At 37.2% G+C, this 16,107-nt stretch overlaps 1 protein-coding gene across 2 annotated transcripts; it reads left to right on the forward strand.

The window, feature by feature from the left end:
- The first annotated feature begins 750 nt into the window (after positions 1-750).
- DIN10 (Raffinose synthase family protein) lies at positions 751-6,259 on the forward strand. Of its 2 annotated transcripts, none has more exons than XM_039022330.2 (6): positions 751-916; positions 1,010-1,065; positions 1,176-2,545; positions 2,638-2,847; positions 4,543-4,677; positions 5,428-6,259. In XM_039022330.2, exons 1-6 carry the CDS (start codon positions 778-780, stop codon positions 6,110-6,112), a joined length of 2,595 nt encoding a protein of 864 aa, XP_038878258.2. In that variant the 5' UTR covers positions 751-777; the 3' UTR covers positions 6,113-6,259. The 2 variants fall into 2 exon arrangements, with proteins under 2 accessions (XP_038878258.2, XP_038878259.2); XM_039022331.2 differs by having other exon boundaries at positions 825-916; positions 1,017-1,065.
- The last annotated feature ends 9,848 nt before the right edge of the window (positions 6,260-16,107 follow it).

The raw sequence follows: 16,107 nt of genomic DNA on the forward strand, positions 1-16,107 counted from the left end.
CAACAACAGCTTTATAGAGTACTACTCCAGGTATGGGGAAGTGATGATTAGTCTTATCCCCATATAGTGCATTATGAACAAAAAGCCAACTGGCACCCTTGCATATGCAAAAGGGCGAGTGGTCCTTACAATGAAAATGTAAAGAAAGCAAGTTAACTAAGCCGATACAATACATGATATGAAAGTATGCTAAAAGAATGTTGGATTTAGCATGCAGCCATGGGCAACAAGCCTTGGACAAGCATGACTGTGACACTATGCACTCAAATAAAGATAAAAAAGTGCCTTATTATACTAATTATCCCTATTAATTTAAACCAGCATTTTTTTTTACCTTTTTTTAAAAGATATTAATAATCATCTAATTAATCCACCATAAATACTTCCACTAGAAACGACAAAATCAGAGTACGTGGAGTCGGGTCAGCACCTTTAATTATTGCACATGGATAACGATTACCACGACAGTATAATATTGGCTCTCAACCAATCAGACAGTAACACGTGTGCGAAGCTGTAAAATTCATAATCCCATTTTCTTGGCGTCAACCACGTGTCGGGATTCGCGTCAACTGTGACGGAAACACCCGTGAACCCCCTGTGACTTTAGCGGATCGTGTTCTAAAAGATCCAGATCTTCTGATGGATCCATAAATCCACGTGGCGCTCTCATCGGCCGTTGGAATTTCGCCGTTGGATATTTCTGTGAGAAGAAGAGAAGCGTGAGCTCATTGGAAGACGAAAAGGTTAATTAAACAAGCAGTACGTCGCTTAGCCATGGCGTTAAATCGATGGTTGTTTAATTCGCCAGCTCTCACTATAAATACCTCCCGTTTCTTCCTTCCATCTTCATTCCCTTGCTTGATTTCTTCTGATTTCAATCTTTTAAGAACAAAGAAGGAACATTCTGTTTCTGGTATTATAATTTCTGTCATTTTCTTTAGTTTTTTTTCCCTCTTTGAATCGTCTGTTTCTCTCAACTGATGATGATTTTCCATCTCTTTTTCATATCTTAGAATTTGGATATCTACGCCGAGCCGGCGTTTTTCGGTGAAAGCTTTCAAGGTAAACTAATTAACGAACTTGAATTGGATAAATTAGTTCATAGCATTTTTTTCGGATTTTTCGTATATGTAATCTGATATTTTGATGGTTCAACAAATCTGATAATGTAGAAACGTCAAGCGAATAATCTAAACGGAAAAGAATTTGAATTAGAGTTAGAAACTAAAGAAATGACGATCAAACCGGCGGTACGGATCTCTGACCAGAAGCTCATCGTGAAAGACCGGACGATCTTGACGGGAGTACCGGATAATGTTATCGCAACATCCGGTTCGTCGTCCGGACCGGTGGAAGGGGTGTTTCTTGGGGCGGTTTTCGAGGAGGAGCAGAGCCGGCAGGTGGTTCCGTTGGGAACCTTGCGGGATGTAAGGTTCATGGCGTGTTTTCGGTTCAAGTTATGGTGGATGGCGCAAAAGATGGGCGATAAAGGGAAGGAAATTCCGTTAGAGACGCAGTTTCTGTTATTGGAGACGAAGGATGGGTCCCACTTGGAATCGGACGGTGGAAATGAAGAGAATCAGATCATATACACAGTGTTTCTTCCTCTGATTGAAGGATCATTCCGAGCTTGTCTTCAAGGCAACGGACAAGACGAGCTCGAGCTTTGCTTAGAAAGTGGCGATGTTAACACAAAAGCGTCGTCGTTTACGCACTCTTTGTTCATCCATGCCGGAACAGATCCGTTCGACGCAATCTCCGATGCGATGAAAGCTGTTAAACTCCATCTCAACACCTTCCGATTACGACAAGAGAAGAAACTTCCTGCAATTGTTGACTATTTTGGATGGTGTACATGGGACGCCTTCTACCAGGAGGTTACTCAAGACGGCGTCGAGGCCGGACTGGAGTCTCTCGCTGCTGGTGGAGCGCCGCCGAAGTTTGTGATAATCGACGACGGATGGCAATCGACTGCTGGCGATCCACAGGAGGAGAACGGGGAACAACCGAAGCAGCCGCCATTGCAGAGGCTGACAGGGATCAGAGAGAATTCGAAGTTCCAGAAGAAGGAAGATCCAACAGAAGGGATCAAGAACATCGTGAACATCGCGAAAAACAAGTACGGATTGAAGTTTGTGTATGTATGGCATGCGATTACTGGATATTGGGGAGGACTTCGAACTGGTGTGAAGGATATGGAGGAATACGGATCGGCGATGCAGTATCCAAAGGTATCTAAAGGCGTTTTTGAGAATGAACCGATATGGAAGAACGACGCGTTGGCTTTGCAAGGATTAGGGCTAATGAACCCCAAGAACGTTTACAAATTTTACAATGAACTTCACAGTTACCTCGCCTCCGCCGGAATCGACGGAGTCAAAGTGGACGCACAGAGCATATTGGAGACTCTCGGCGCCGGGTTCGGTGGCCGAGTTGAGTTGACTCGGCAATATCACCAGGCTTTGGATGCGTCAGTGGCTAGAAATTTTCCAGATAACGGTATTATTGCTTGTATGAGCCATCATACAGATGCTATATATTGGTAAGTGAACAGAAATTCATCAATTACCAAGTTCAATTTAGTGCGGATGATTAGGGAAAATGAGAGTGAACGGATTTTTGTTTTGATTTCAGTGCGAAACAGACGGCGGTTGTGAGAGCTTCCGATGACTTCTATCCGAGAGATCCGGTGTCGCATACGATTCACATAGCAGCAGTGGCTTACAATAGCGTTTTTCTTGGAGAGATTATGCAGCCTGATTGGGATATGTTCCATTCCCTTCATTCTGCCGCCGAGTACCACGCTTCCGCCAGGGCGATTAGTGGTGGCCCTGTTTATGTCAGGTAACCATCAATCAATCATACCTCACAATTGATTAATTTTTTTTCTATTAAATAATAAATTTTCGAAAATAAGTGAGTCTTACAAAGTAGATTAAAATGAAAAAAAGTAACAATGTTCGTTAAGTTTGAACTTATATTTGATGTGACTCAACTATAAGATTAAATTAAATATATTATGTATAAGTTGATATTTAATATATGAATTTCATAAGTTAATTGTTTATAATTTTTTTAGTTTTTCTTTAAATTATATGATAAAAGTAAAAGAAAAAATCATTGTCATATAACTTTATTTTTTTTAAAAAAAATTACATGATGTAAATTGTAAGATATTTTATTTAATATAATTTATTTATACAAATTAAGGAAGACAATTACCATAAAAATGTTGAGTTATTCAAAATTTTATTGATACAGGGTGAAATAGATAGGAAAGCAATAATATATAAAAGGATAATATTGTAATTTAAAATAGTTAGTTAGAGAGTGGTAAATTTTTAATGTGAGTTTTGAAGTTGTCTACTTCTAAAATATATATATTAAGTTATGCTTAAAAGTGTTTGATATTAGCTTACTTTGTGATCTATAAATAATCTAGACCATGGTAATCTATCATTTAATCTCTGAGAGATGTTCCTATTTGACACAAGGAAATTATTCTAAGTTAATAAGGTGTAGTGGTCAATAGTTTTGTTGAGGTATCTGGTGTGTTTTTCAGTATATTAAAGATAAGTTGTAACGGATAAGGAAGTTCTAAAATAAGAGTTGACAACTGGATCATACCATGTTTGACACTAATCTTAATAGCCAGATATTTGTTATATTCCATCTTAAAAAAAAATACAAGACATCTTTATATTCATTGATTCATTAAAGTTAAGTGGTAATTGATAAAATGTCTTAAAATAGAAGTGAACAATAAGATTAGGCCATATTAGACCCAAGAGAATTATTTAAAATTTAGTGATAAGGTAGATACTTCTTATAAGTCTTATCAATAAGCCATTCATTATATTCCATCTAAAAAAAAAGTAAGACTTCTATTATATTCTTTGATACGTTAAAGTTATAGAACCACACTATATTATCACGGTCAACTATATAATTTATCCTATTAAATGAAAAATGTTTACCTATTATCCTCATCCTCGGCGGATAGCGAGAATCGAACTTGCATCTTCTCCTTGGCAAGGAGAAATTTTACCATTCAACTATATTTGCATTTTTTTTTATCTGCAATGTATAGTTATCAGTGCAGAGTTAGCCTATTATACTAGGCTATTAATACTAGGTTAGAGTATACTAGACTATTTTTATAGAATTTATATATAGATTTAACCAAAGTGTTAATTGATATGAAGGTTTTAAAATTCCAGTTAACAATAGAATCGTGTTACAGCAAACATGAGAAGTTTTAAATATTTAATGATAAAGTAGATACAGTCTTGTATGTTTAGAAGTCCGTAGGTCTGTATTCTTTTTTGTTTTTTAAATATTAATAGAATCTATTATATTCTTTAACACATTAAAGTTATGTGATAATTGATTAGGTAGAAACAATTCATATTCTTTAATATATAAAGGTTAGGGAACTATTTAAACTTTGTTGAAGTAAAAAAAAACTAGATAAGTATTGGACCAAAGAATTTGAGTTTTCAACATGTTAATCTGATGTTACTTTCCCTATCTCATCAGTGATGCTCCGGGGAAGCATAACTTCGAGCTTCTGAAGAAATTAGTGCTACCCGACGGCTCAGTGCTTAGAGCAAGCTTGCCTGGACGGCCAACACGGGACTGTTTATTCTCAGATCCAGCACGAGATGGAGTTAGGTGAGTGTCTTTGTTTTGGATTTGAAAACCTTTTCCCTTTTCCTTCACTTTTTGAGCCATTTTCTTCTCACAATTTGATTGAATTTGTTTGGTGTTTTTGGTTTGGATTTGAATGCCCTTTTCTTGGTCTTTTGTTTTCCATTTGAAAAAAAGAAAAGAAATACTAAGGACAGTGACTACACTTATCTTTTGGTATTCCACACAGTGAGATATTGCCGAAGTTTTCTTTCTTTTTAAAGAAATATTTTTGAGTTTTTTCTTCAAGTGTGTGGTAGTTGTAAGTAGTCAAAAGATAGTGCAACCCACTATATACCATTCGTTCGCACTATGATTCTTTTAATGATAGTGAAACTAAATTCATTTTTAAAAAATTTAACGTGGTAAATAATTGATGAAAGTTATATTCATGCAATACGGTAATATAGGAAATTTATTTAGATGCATCTAAGTATTGAAAATGTTCAATACTATAATATCTCTATTTATTACTTACCACTTTAGTATACTAAAAAAAATTAGTATAATCATTATCAAAATATTTATGAAGATAAATTTTTAACATAAATAAAGAGATCTTCCGCACTAGAAATGTATGCCTCTTCTTTTTGTCGGTAAAAACCATATAACTATCCATCTACCATTCTTTGCTTTTAATGCTAGGAAAAATCCACTCTTCTTTTTATTCTTTTTGCCTTTTGGTACATTTTCTGACTAATACTTTTTTGACTTTGAAATTGGAATCATAATCAGCTTGCTTAAGATATGGAATTTGAACAAATTCACCGGCGTCATCGGCATCTACAATTGCCAAGGCGCCGCCTGGAACAGCCAAGAAAGAAAGAACACCTTCCACGACACCAATTCCGACGCCATCACCGGCTACGTCAAAGGACGTGATGTTCACGCCATTTCTGAAGTCGCGACGGATCCCGATTGGAATGGTGACTGCGCCTTTTACCGCCATTGCTCCGGTGACCTCATCACTCTTCCATACAACTCAGCCCTTCCCGTTTCTCTTAAAGTCCTTGACTTCGACGTCTTCACCATTACTCCGATCAAAGTTTTGGCCCCTGGCTTCAGCTTCGCTCCCCTCGGACTCATCGACATGTACAATGCCGGCGGGGCAATCGAAGGCTTGAAATACGAAGTGAAAGATGGGGCTGAACTTGTGGAGGCTGATGGCGAATCTGAAGGAAATGAGGTTGTCGGAGGGCGGCCGGAGAATCGCAGCTCCGAGTTGGTTGGAATTGTTCACTTGGAAGTGAAAGGGTGTGGGAGGTTTGGAGCGTACTCGTCGGCGAAACCACGACGGTGCACGGTGGATTCAAGTGTTGTAGAATTTGGTTATGATTCTGAGTCCGGTTTGGTTACTTTGGGAATAGACAAATTGCCTGAAGGCGATCTTAAAGTTCACGACGTTAAAATTGAGTTATGAATTTTATGGATGTATTGTTTTGTTACCGATCGTATAATTAGCTGCCGGTTATAGACAAATTCTCCCTTTGTTTTGGGAAAAGAATCTTGTAATATTTTGTGTTGATTGGAATTTAAATAAAATTTTACCTTATTAATCAGGTGCAAACATTGTGTCACTAACTAGAAAAACTTTGGTGGCCTTTTTCTTTCATGTTTCTAATTTTCCTTGTCCCAATCAAATTTTAGGCAGTAAATAGTTGATTTTAAAGTATGTTCATTTATTTATTTTGTTAACACATATTGGGAAACTTTGAGCTCTGGTTAGTAAAGATACCGGTTTAACTGAAAAAACAAGAAACTACCCTAACGAGATGGTTAGTATTAGTTTACATGTACTCTTTTTTCTGATATGGAAAGTTCACATAGCTTGCTTGGATTAAAAAGAAAGTAAATAAGACATCCTCACGAAAATCATGCTAAGATTTTGAAAAATTAATTATTGATGTCTTATCAATAACCATTTTATCAATTGAAAGGGTCCCATATTTGAAATTTTATATTTTTAATATTGATTAGAAGGTTGAGAATTGATTTTGAAATAAAGTATCATTTGGCTTTGTGTTAAAAAAAAAAAGAAAAGATAATGTATTAAATTTAGGAAAAACAAGGAGACAAAAACTAACAGGCCTGATGGCCAACAAGAAAATCAAAATTACTCGAGTACAAAGAGACCACCGATGGAGTGTAGTCACTGAGTCTTAGCAAGCTCGATCCAGAAAAAGCTTCTCATGCCAATGAATGAGTAGCAATGCTATAGATACGAGACATGCTAAAAATTGATCGACTGGAAGGAGGTAGCCATCTACAAAATGTTTGCCACGTAGTTAACCACTTCTGTTTGAGGAACCAAAATTCCCCTAAGCATTTGGGCAATGGCCATTGAGTTAGAAAGTACCAAAAGATTGGTCAGACCCATTCTCATTGCCGAATGGAGCCCTGCATAAATGGATTGGTTTACCAAGAGCCGAAGCAAGCCCCATAGTTAACAATCCACTCACAACGGTCTTCCACAGATTGGATTGGTTTAATAATATTTATTATGTTTTGGTCCCCTCAAATTGCCCAGGCAGTAATGCTCTAGTCAGCTCATCATCCTTTAGGTACTCGACTAACAACATCCATAAACTAAGACAAGATTTACCTTTAAAGTTGTCAAACCTAACCCCATTGAAAAGGCTATTCTAAATTACCATAGCTTTGGAACCGGAGAAAAGAGCATGGCTTGCCGTCTCATCCTTCCAGCGACAAATCGGGCACCGAGTCCTCACCTCCATACTTCGGTTGTGCAAAATTAATCTTTGTAGGAAGGCAGTTATAACACACCTTCCATACAAAAAATGGTCACTTCACTCGGAATATGTAATTTCCATAGACCACCGTACTGAATAAGAACCACTACACCAAAGACGAGTCATGATAACTGTTGCGTTTTTTCTAGAATGAAGCGATCTTATGCCGTGCTTTGAATCCTAAATGCAACGAATAATCTACCTTGAATATAATGTTTTCCTATTTAGACCCAAGTGCAAGTCTCGGTGAAATCTGAGGTCGAACTCAGGGACATACGACTAACGTGCGATGACATGATTGTTTAATCATAATGCGGTGAGTTGTTTTTAAGTGATGAAAAACAGAGTAGAGAAAGAAAAATAACACACCAATATTTTACGTGGAAAACCCTAATCAGGGAGAAAAAACCACAGGATAAAAGAATTCTTATTAGAAAACTGATACAAAGAAATACAACAGACCACCAACTTAAATAAAAAAAAGGGAAACCCTAGGGTACAATGAAAAAGACCAAAATGCCCCTAGAGTACAAAACTCTAATTTCAACACTCCCTCTCAAGTTGGGGCGTAGATGTCAATAAGACTCAACTTGCTCACACATGCGTCAAACAACTGTCTGGGCAGTCCCTTTGTTAGGACATCTGCAATCTGTTGATTGAAAGGAATATAAAGAACACAAATGTTGCCACTATCAAGTCTTTCCTTGATGAAATGCCAATCAATCTCCACATGCTTTGTTCTGTCATGTTGAACAGGGTTATTTGCTATGCTTATTGCAACTTTATTAACATAGTAGAGTTTCATTGGACCGGTATGCTCTTGATCAAGGTCTTTCAAAACTTTTTCAAGCCAACTCTCTTCATAGATTCCCAGACTCATGACCCTGCATTCTGCCTCGGTACTACTTCTCGCAACAACACCTTGTTTTTTGCTTCTCCATGTAACAAGGTTGCCCCACACAAAAATACAATACCCTGATGTTGATTTTCTGTCTACTATAGATCCTCCCAATTAGTATCAGTGTAAGTTTCGATGCATCGCTTTTCAGTTTTCCTGAACATCAAGCCTTTTCCTGGAGAGGTTTTTAGATATCTCAAAATGCGCTCCACTGCCCTCATGTGTTCTTCGTATGGAGACTGCATGAACTGACTTATCATACTTACTGTATAAGAGATGTCGGGTTTAGTATGAGAGAGATATATTAATTTCCTAATAAGTCGTTGATATCTTTCTTTGCTAACTGGAACACCTTTACTCATATTACTTAACGTTGCATTTGTTTCTATAGAAGTATCAACTGGTTTGCAACCTGTCATACCTGTTTCCTTAAGCAAGTCTAGAGTATACTTCCGTTGGGAAACTAAAATTCCTTCTTTCGATCGAGCTACTTCCATTCCAAGGAAGTATCTTAGTTTTCCAAGGTCCTTGATTTTGAATTCCTCAGTCATCTTTGCCTTCAATCGGTCAATCTCTGAGGTATCATCGCCTGAAATAACAATGTCATCAACATAAACAATCAAAACTACAATTTTTTCGGATACTGACCTTGGCTTTGTATCTGTCAACTGTTCCATCGGGCCTATACTTTATTGTGAACACCCATTTACATCCGACTGCTTTATGACCACTTGGAAGATTGACTTGATCCCACATATGATTTTTTTCGAGAGCTCTCATTTCTTCCATGACTGCGGCTTTCCATTCAGGACTTTCCAAAACAGTGTGTATATTGTTTGGTATCACCACTGTGTCTAGATTTGTAGGAGGGCCTTGAACTCAGGAGACAAATTACTATAGGACAAGTAACCCTGCAACAGATATTTTGTACATGATCTAGTATCTTTCCTTAGGGTAATCAGAAGATCAAGGGATTCATCTCTGTCTTTACTTTCTTCTGACATACTGCACTCACCCTTTGGTTATGTTATTTTCCCACTTTTAACGGTTTTTTTCAGCGGGAGTAAGAGACTCTTCTTTTCCAGGTTCTACAATGTTCTCAAGAGTCACACAATCATCTGTCTCAGCACCATCATCGACCTCAATTATATCTTTTCTGTCATTGTCTTCCCTGCTTTTTCTCTCAACGTTTTCAACACAAGCATCAGCTTTATCACATTTATTATCATGATCAGGGATAGGACTATTAGTACCTGGAACTGATCTCTGTTCAGACTCATGGACTGGAGCTGGAGAGATAACAGGCGCTGCTAATTCCTTCCTGAGATTCTTCCTATAGTATGTGATCCAAGGGACTTGTTTGGTCGAGAGGATAGGTGCATTGGTACTGATACTGACATCAAGGATGGGTTTAGGTTCAGGTAAGGCAGAAAGATTGGGACCCCAATTGGTTTCTTCACTAGTATGCTCTCCCTAAAGAGAACCATTGGAAAAGAATGGATGATCTTCAAAGAATGTCATATCCATAGAGACAAAGTATTTTCTGGAAGATGGATGATAACACTTGTACCCACGCTGATGTAGAGGATACCCCACAAAGACACATTTTTGTGCCTGATGGGTAAACTTGGTACGGTTAGGGTCGTGTGTATGGACGAACACCACACAACCAAAGACACGAAGGGGTACATCAGAAAGAAGTCTGGTATTTGGGTAAGACTCTTTGAAGAAATCTAAGGCGGTTTGGAATTTTAGGACCCGGGATGGCATGCGATTTATTAGATGGGCTGCTGTCAAGATAGCATCACCCAACAAATAAGAAGAAAGGGAAGTTGACAACATAAGAGATCGGGTAACTTCAACTAGGTGACGATTTTTTCATTCGGCCACTCCATTTTATTGAGGGGTTATGCACAAAAACTCTGATGGGCAACTCCTTTTGAGACTAGGAATTCTCGTAAGGCGTTATTAAGGTACTCTCGACCATTATCACTTTGGAGAATAACGATTTTGGTGTTGAACTGGATTTCTATAGAATTGTAAAATTGTTGGAAAATTGAAGTAACTTTTGATTTGTCTGTCAAAAGGAAGACCCAGGTTAGTTTAGTATGATTGTCAATAAAGGTTACAAACCAACGCTTCCCAGTTATGGTAGTAACAGGTGATAGACCCCAAACATCACTATGGAACAGGGTGAATGGTTTAGAGGGCTTATAAGGTTGAGAAGAGAAAGAAACACGAGGCTGTTTGGCTTAGACACACACATCGCATTTCAACTTAGAAATATTAATATTGTGAAAAAGATGAGGAAACAAATAATTCATATACTGGAAATTAGGATGGCCTAGGCGATAATGCCATAACATATAATCAATTTCAGAAACAGAAAAATGGGAAGAAAACAAACTAGTCCTATCACATATCCTAAAGGAGGCTTCTTCAGTGAGGAAATAGAGTCCCCTATCATGTCGGGCAGTGCCAATCGTCATCCCCGAGTTCATATCCTGAAAAACAATAACATCAAGTGAGAAGATAACATGACACTTCAAATCTCTTGTAATTTTACTAATAGATAACAGATTGTAAGAAACTTCTGGCACATGCAACACATCTTGGAGGATTAAGCTTGCAAAGGGCAACATCCGTCCTTTTCCAGCATTTCCAGCAACGGGGGCAAAGGACCCTTCTGCAATTTTGATTCTTTCATTTCCAGCATCAGGTTAATAAGACAAAAATTGATCAGAGGAGCCAGTCAAGTGGTCTGTGGCTCCTGAATCTAATATCCATAGTTTATTACCAGTTATACGCACAAAGTCAAAGGAGTGGAAAGTACCTGATTGAGCGATTGCACTTACTCCCATTGTAGTAGTAGTGCTGTGAGTGGTTTCCTGATTCTGAGGCTGAGTATCTCCAGTAATAGATTCACCTACAAGAGCTTGACTTGGTTGTCGTTTCTTACCATTTGGCGGTTGGCCGTGAAGTTTCGAACACTGATCTTTCGTGTGCCAGGGTTTCTTGCAATGTTCACACACTGGGGGTGGCTTACTATTCAATTTATCTTGGACAGGGCTTGATGTTTTGAAAGCAGCGGAATCTGTTGGTGTTACAAGTGTACTGTTCATGGCCCTCAACCTATCTTCCTCCAGGCGAACTTCAGAACAGACTTCCATCAGGGATGGTATAGGTCTAGTCCCAAATATACGGCTTCGCATAGTATCAAATTTAGAGTCGAGTCCGGAAAGAAAGTCATACACGCTATCAGTTTCCTCAGACTGATAATGTAAAACTCCTTCACAAGGACAATTCCAAATTATTTCACGGCACAAATCCATCTCTCGCCACAAGAGAGACGGTTTGTTAAAGTAAGCAGTAACGTCCATTGTCCTCTGTTTGCATTCATGGACCTGCTTACGTAGGGTATATAAACGTGAGGCATTCTGTCTCATGGAATAGAGTTTTTGGGTTGCCTCCCAAATATCACGGGCTATGGCTGCATATAATAAGGATTTTCCAACCTGAGGTTCCATACTTCCAATCAAAATTGATCTCAACAAAGAATCTTCTCCTTTTCAAATTTGCTCTTGGGGATCACCTATCCTTGGTTTTGGTATTTCACCTGTCAGATATCCAAATTTGTGACGACCCTCAAGGGCCATTTTAATGGATTGGGACCAAGAGAAGTAATTATCACCATTCAACTTTTCTCCTATAATAAAGCTAGAAGAGTTGCCTATAGCTTCACAACATAAATTTGAGGAGTAAGTAGGGAACGAAGTTACTGAACTTTCAGAATATTGGTTTAGATCTGGTTTGATATTAGATGTCGATCCCAGGGTTTCCCCAATAGTAGCTATCTGTTGCTGGAACATCTCGTTTTGTCGTTTAATCTGCAGCTGCAATTGAGAAACTTGATCCTGAATTATAATCACTTGGTCTTGGTGGTAAGATGAAGAATCTCCCCCTCTAAATTCACCCATGATCGGCGAAAACGGTCCCAATCTATTGCTCATATTAGGCTGATAAAAACTCACAAATTTGTCATCGGTTTTCTGGTTCGGCTGAGAGACAAAGTGGGTATGGTTCGAGGATCAGGGCAAAGCCGGTGATTGAGACGAAGCGTCAGTGAAGATATGGGCATTGAAGACCTAGGACGGTGTCAGGCCCGAAGAGCTGGGCGCCGGTCGTGACTGGGTAGCGCCTTTTGTGGCTGGTTTGGTCGCAGCTGATTGTGGTTGGTGACTGGATCTGGTTGTGATTGGTCCGATCATGGCTGAATGCGGCTGACGACTGGATCTGGTCGCGGCTGGCTGGTCGTCACGTTAAAAGTGAGGAAGAATTGACTGAAAATATCTGTCAATGGCTTTTTGGATAATACTGGTTATATCTGGATTATTGGTTTAGGATTCTTCTATTTGATTTTCCTTAATGGTGGCCAGGATTTCGTCTCCATGCTCTGATACCATGATGAAAAACAGAGTAGATAAAGAAAAATAGCACAACAAGATTTTACGTGGAAAACCCTAATCAGGGAGAAAAAATCACAGGATAGAAGGATTCTTGTTAGAAAACTGATACAAAAAAATACAACAGACCACCAACTTAAATAGAAAAAAGGAAAACGCTAGGGTACAATAAAAAAGACAAAAATGCCCATAGAGTACTAAACCCTAATTTCAACATTAAGTATACAATAAAAATGCTGTTTCCTAATTAATGAATTACTTACATGTGTGGTGGACTACATGATGGTGAATATGTGAATAGTGATGCAATGAATTGTGATGACAAGTACAATCATTAGATGAAGCAACGTACGTTGAGAATGGAGAAAATATCAATAACAAGACAGGGTTTGAAAAAGGTCCACTAACATTTTCCTAAGTAGTAAATAAGTCATGCATTCATGCTATAAACTCATAAAGTAATGAATTTCATCTCTCAGTGTTTTGAGCCACAATGTCCTATTTCTAGGATGCATGTGATGAGTTTTGATTGCAACAAGTTAACTTTATATCTAAATTAAGGCCACTTTTATCCTTGTTTAACAAGCTCCACAACACATTCTCTCTCAAGCAATTGATTATTTTCTTCCTAGACCAATCTCTCGATTTGATATCAACAACTCACTTTGCATGCATTAAACAAGATGAACGCCCAGTTATGCACAACTTAGTAAAAATGCCAGTTTATCTTCCTCAACCTGTTAATAATTTTGCCGCTCATTGTTACAAAAAGAGATATATGTTGGGGTTAATGTCCTAAATCTTGTAGGGTCCTGTAGTTTATAATGGTATTGTACAAACATTTTATTTATTTAATAAAATATGAGATATTTTATTTGACATTTATTATTATTAAACCCATAAACCAATAAACATTTAGTATTATCCAAAGTTATCATCTGTAGCTTAAACATGTATGCAAAGACATACAAATGGATCATGTTGTGATAACCTAAATGGTCTGTAGTAGATGGATAAGGTTGGATACCTTATCTTGGTGATACTACGAATAAGGCTCGCTTTGTAGATGTTACAATTGTTGTAAAGTGCTACAAATGATCTGATCTTGATCATTCATGTGGAGACATGTAAACAAGGGTATTCTATACAAAAGAGTTTGTATAAGACCAGACCACGAAATGACTAGTCTCATTACATAACGCCGTTAATAATTGAGACATACATTTCACCAGAATGATCATAGGTGACATGACTTGAATCTCGAGTGAGTTGTGAACTCCTGCCTATGAAGACGACCCTTTAATTTGTATGGGTGAGAGTGATCAGATCGCCGACTCAATAAGCCTACCATTTTGGGGTTTCGTCTGGTTAGGGAGTTGGGAACACAGCTACACTAAGACGAAATTCACTCATTCCTTGACGTTGGGGTAAGTAGATAAATTACTCACTTAAGGGCTGATTCCGAGGCTTGAACAATGTGGCGCCACACCCTCTCCTGGCCCAAGAGGGGTTTGATCATAGTTGGACTATGACTTATTGTTCATCAGAGGGATCAGTGGTACTTAAGAAATTAGATGTAACTATAGGGGCAAAACAATAATTTTGGTTTAGTTGTACGTACAAGAAATTTGTGAAGGGTCATCACACTGTTGACTGGTTATATCCAATGGACACTGAAATATATCTGTAGTGCGAAGAGTGCATCTTTTATTCTTTAGTGGAGTGTCCGACAGTTAATGGATTTTGAATAATTAATTAAAAGAGTTTAATTAATTATTTAAGTACCATTGGAGCTTCAAATTATAGGTCCACGAGGTCCCCTTTGTAGCTCAATAGGAATTAAATGAGAATCAATTTTGGATTAATTTGAATTATTCAAATTAATTGAGGGAATTAATTATATGTGATATAATTAATTTTACATAATTATATATGATATAATTAGTCTAATGTATATGATACATTATAATATAAAGTTTATTTGAGAGGAAATAAATGTTTGAATATGATTCAAATATTAATTATGTGAATCGGATTCATATAATTAAATTTAGTATAAATGAGATTTATATTAAATATCATGTATTTATGAGAGTATTTAAACTATAGAGTATATTATATTTGATACAATATAAAAACTATAGGTTATGTGTTATATATGTATGTATGTATGTATGTATGTATGTATATGTATGTAGGTATGTAGGTATGTATGTATGTATGTATGTATTTTTAAAAATTAAATTTATTTTATTTTAAATCAAAGGGAGGGAAATAACTTCTTTTCTCTTAATTCTCTCTAAGAGAACGTGTTAGTGGGGCAGCTGGAGTGAGAAACGATTCTGCTTCTTCTTCTTCACAAAAGAGATTATAGAGTTAATATCTGTAAGTGTTCTCTGAAAATTCCCACAAAAATTCTCTCCCTCAAAATTCCCAATCGCTTTCCCTCTCCAAAAATCACACAGCCCACAGACTCCTGTGATTCTCATCCCAAAAAATACAGAAGCCTCCAATTGGTAGTGACCATTAGGATTTTCGAGTTCGTTGCAGTACGTGACCAATTTCAGAGAATATGATTCTTGAAGAAGAAAATTGTTCTTCAAAGGTAAGGATTTCCTGAACATAATTTTCCTTCTTCTGTTTATTTTTATTGCATGCTGTAAATTGTTTTTTATATGTATATTTTCTTCTGTGAAATTTTGTTTCTGTAAAATAAAATTTGGGACCGATCTCCACATTTTTGTTCAGGGCCTTCATAGGTTCCTTCAATATGGATGGATAGAATATGGAAGACACTGTATTCATATTAAGATTAAAGAGTTTTTCAATCTCTACAACTTAATACAAAATGAAAATGCTAAGAAAAATGTAATGAAAAGAAAAAAATAAAATATGTCAAGCCACATGTCACAATTTCTTGTTCCCTTTGGCTCTAATGGTGCTGCTTCAATGTGATTGCATGGTAGTGGTCGTTTCTCTCCTCCTTTTTCAGAGAAGAAAATTGAGCTCTCATTTAGAATTCTCCAAGGAAAAGCTTGAAGGAGTTGTGGCAATGGCAATTTTTAGGTGAAGAATGGATAGAACTTCGGCCAATTTTTTGGTTAGAAGTCTTGTCTGATACTTAGATAAATCTTCAATGGGCTTTTTATAGGCGTAAAAAAGAAGGTTCTTTTCCTCTCTCTGATGAAGCACCGACACTTTGCATTTAATTCAATGCCCTACGTGTTGACTTTTTGACACTTAATCTCAAATTAATTAATTAATTAATATTTTGAAGAACCTGAACTTATTTATTAACAATTTA

The sequence above is a fragment of the Benincasa hispida genome, chromosome 2 (genome assembly GCF_027475165.1).
Source record: "Benincasa hispida cultivar pf3 chromosome 2, pf3_genome.v1.1, whole genome shotgun sequence".
NCBI classification, from domain to species: Eukaryota; Viridiplantae; Streptophyta; class Magnoliopsida; order Cucurbitales; family Cucurbitaceae; genus Benincasa; species Benincasa hispida.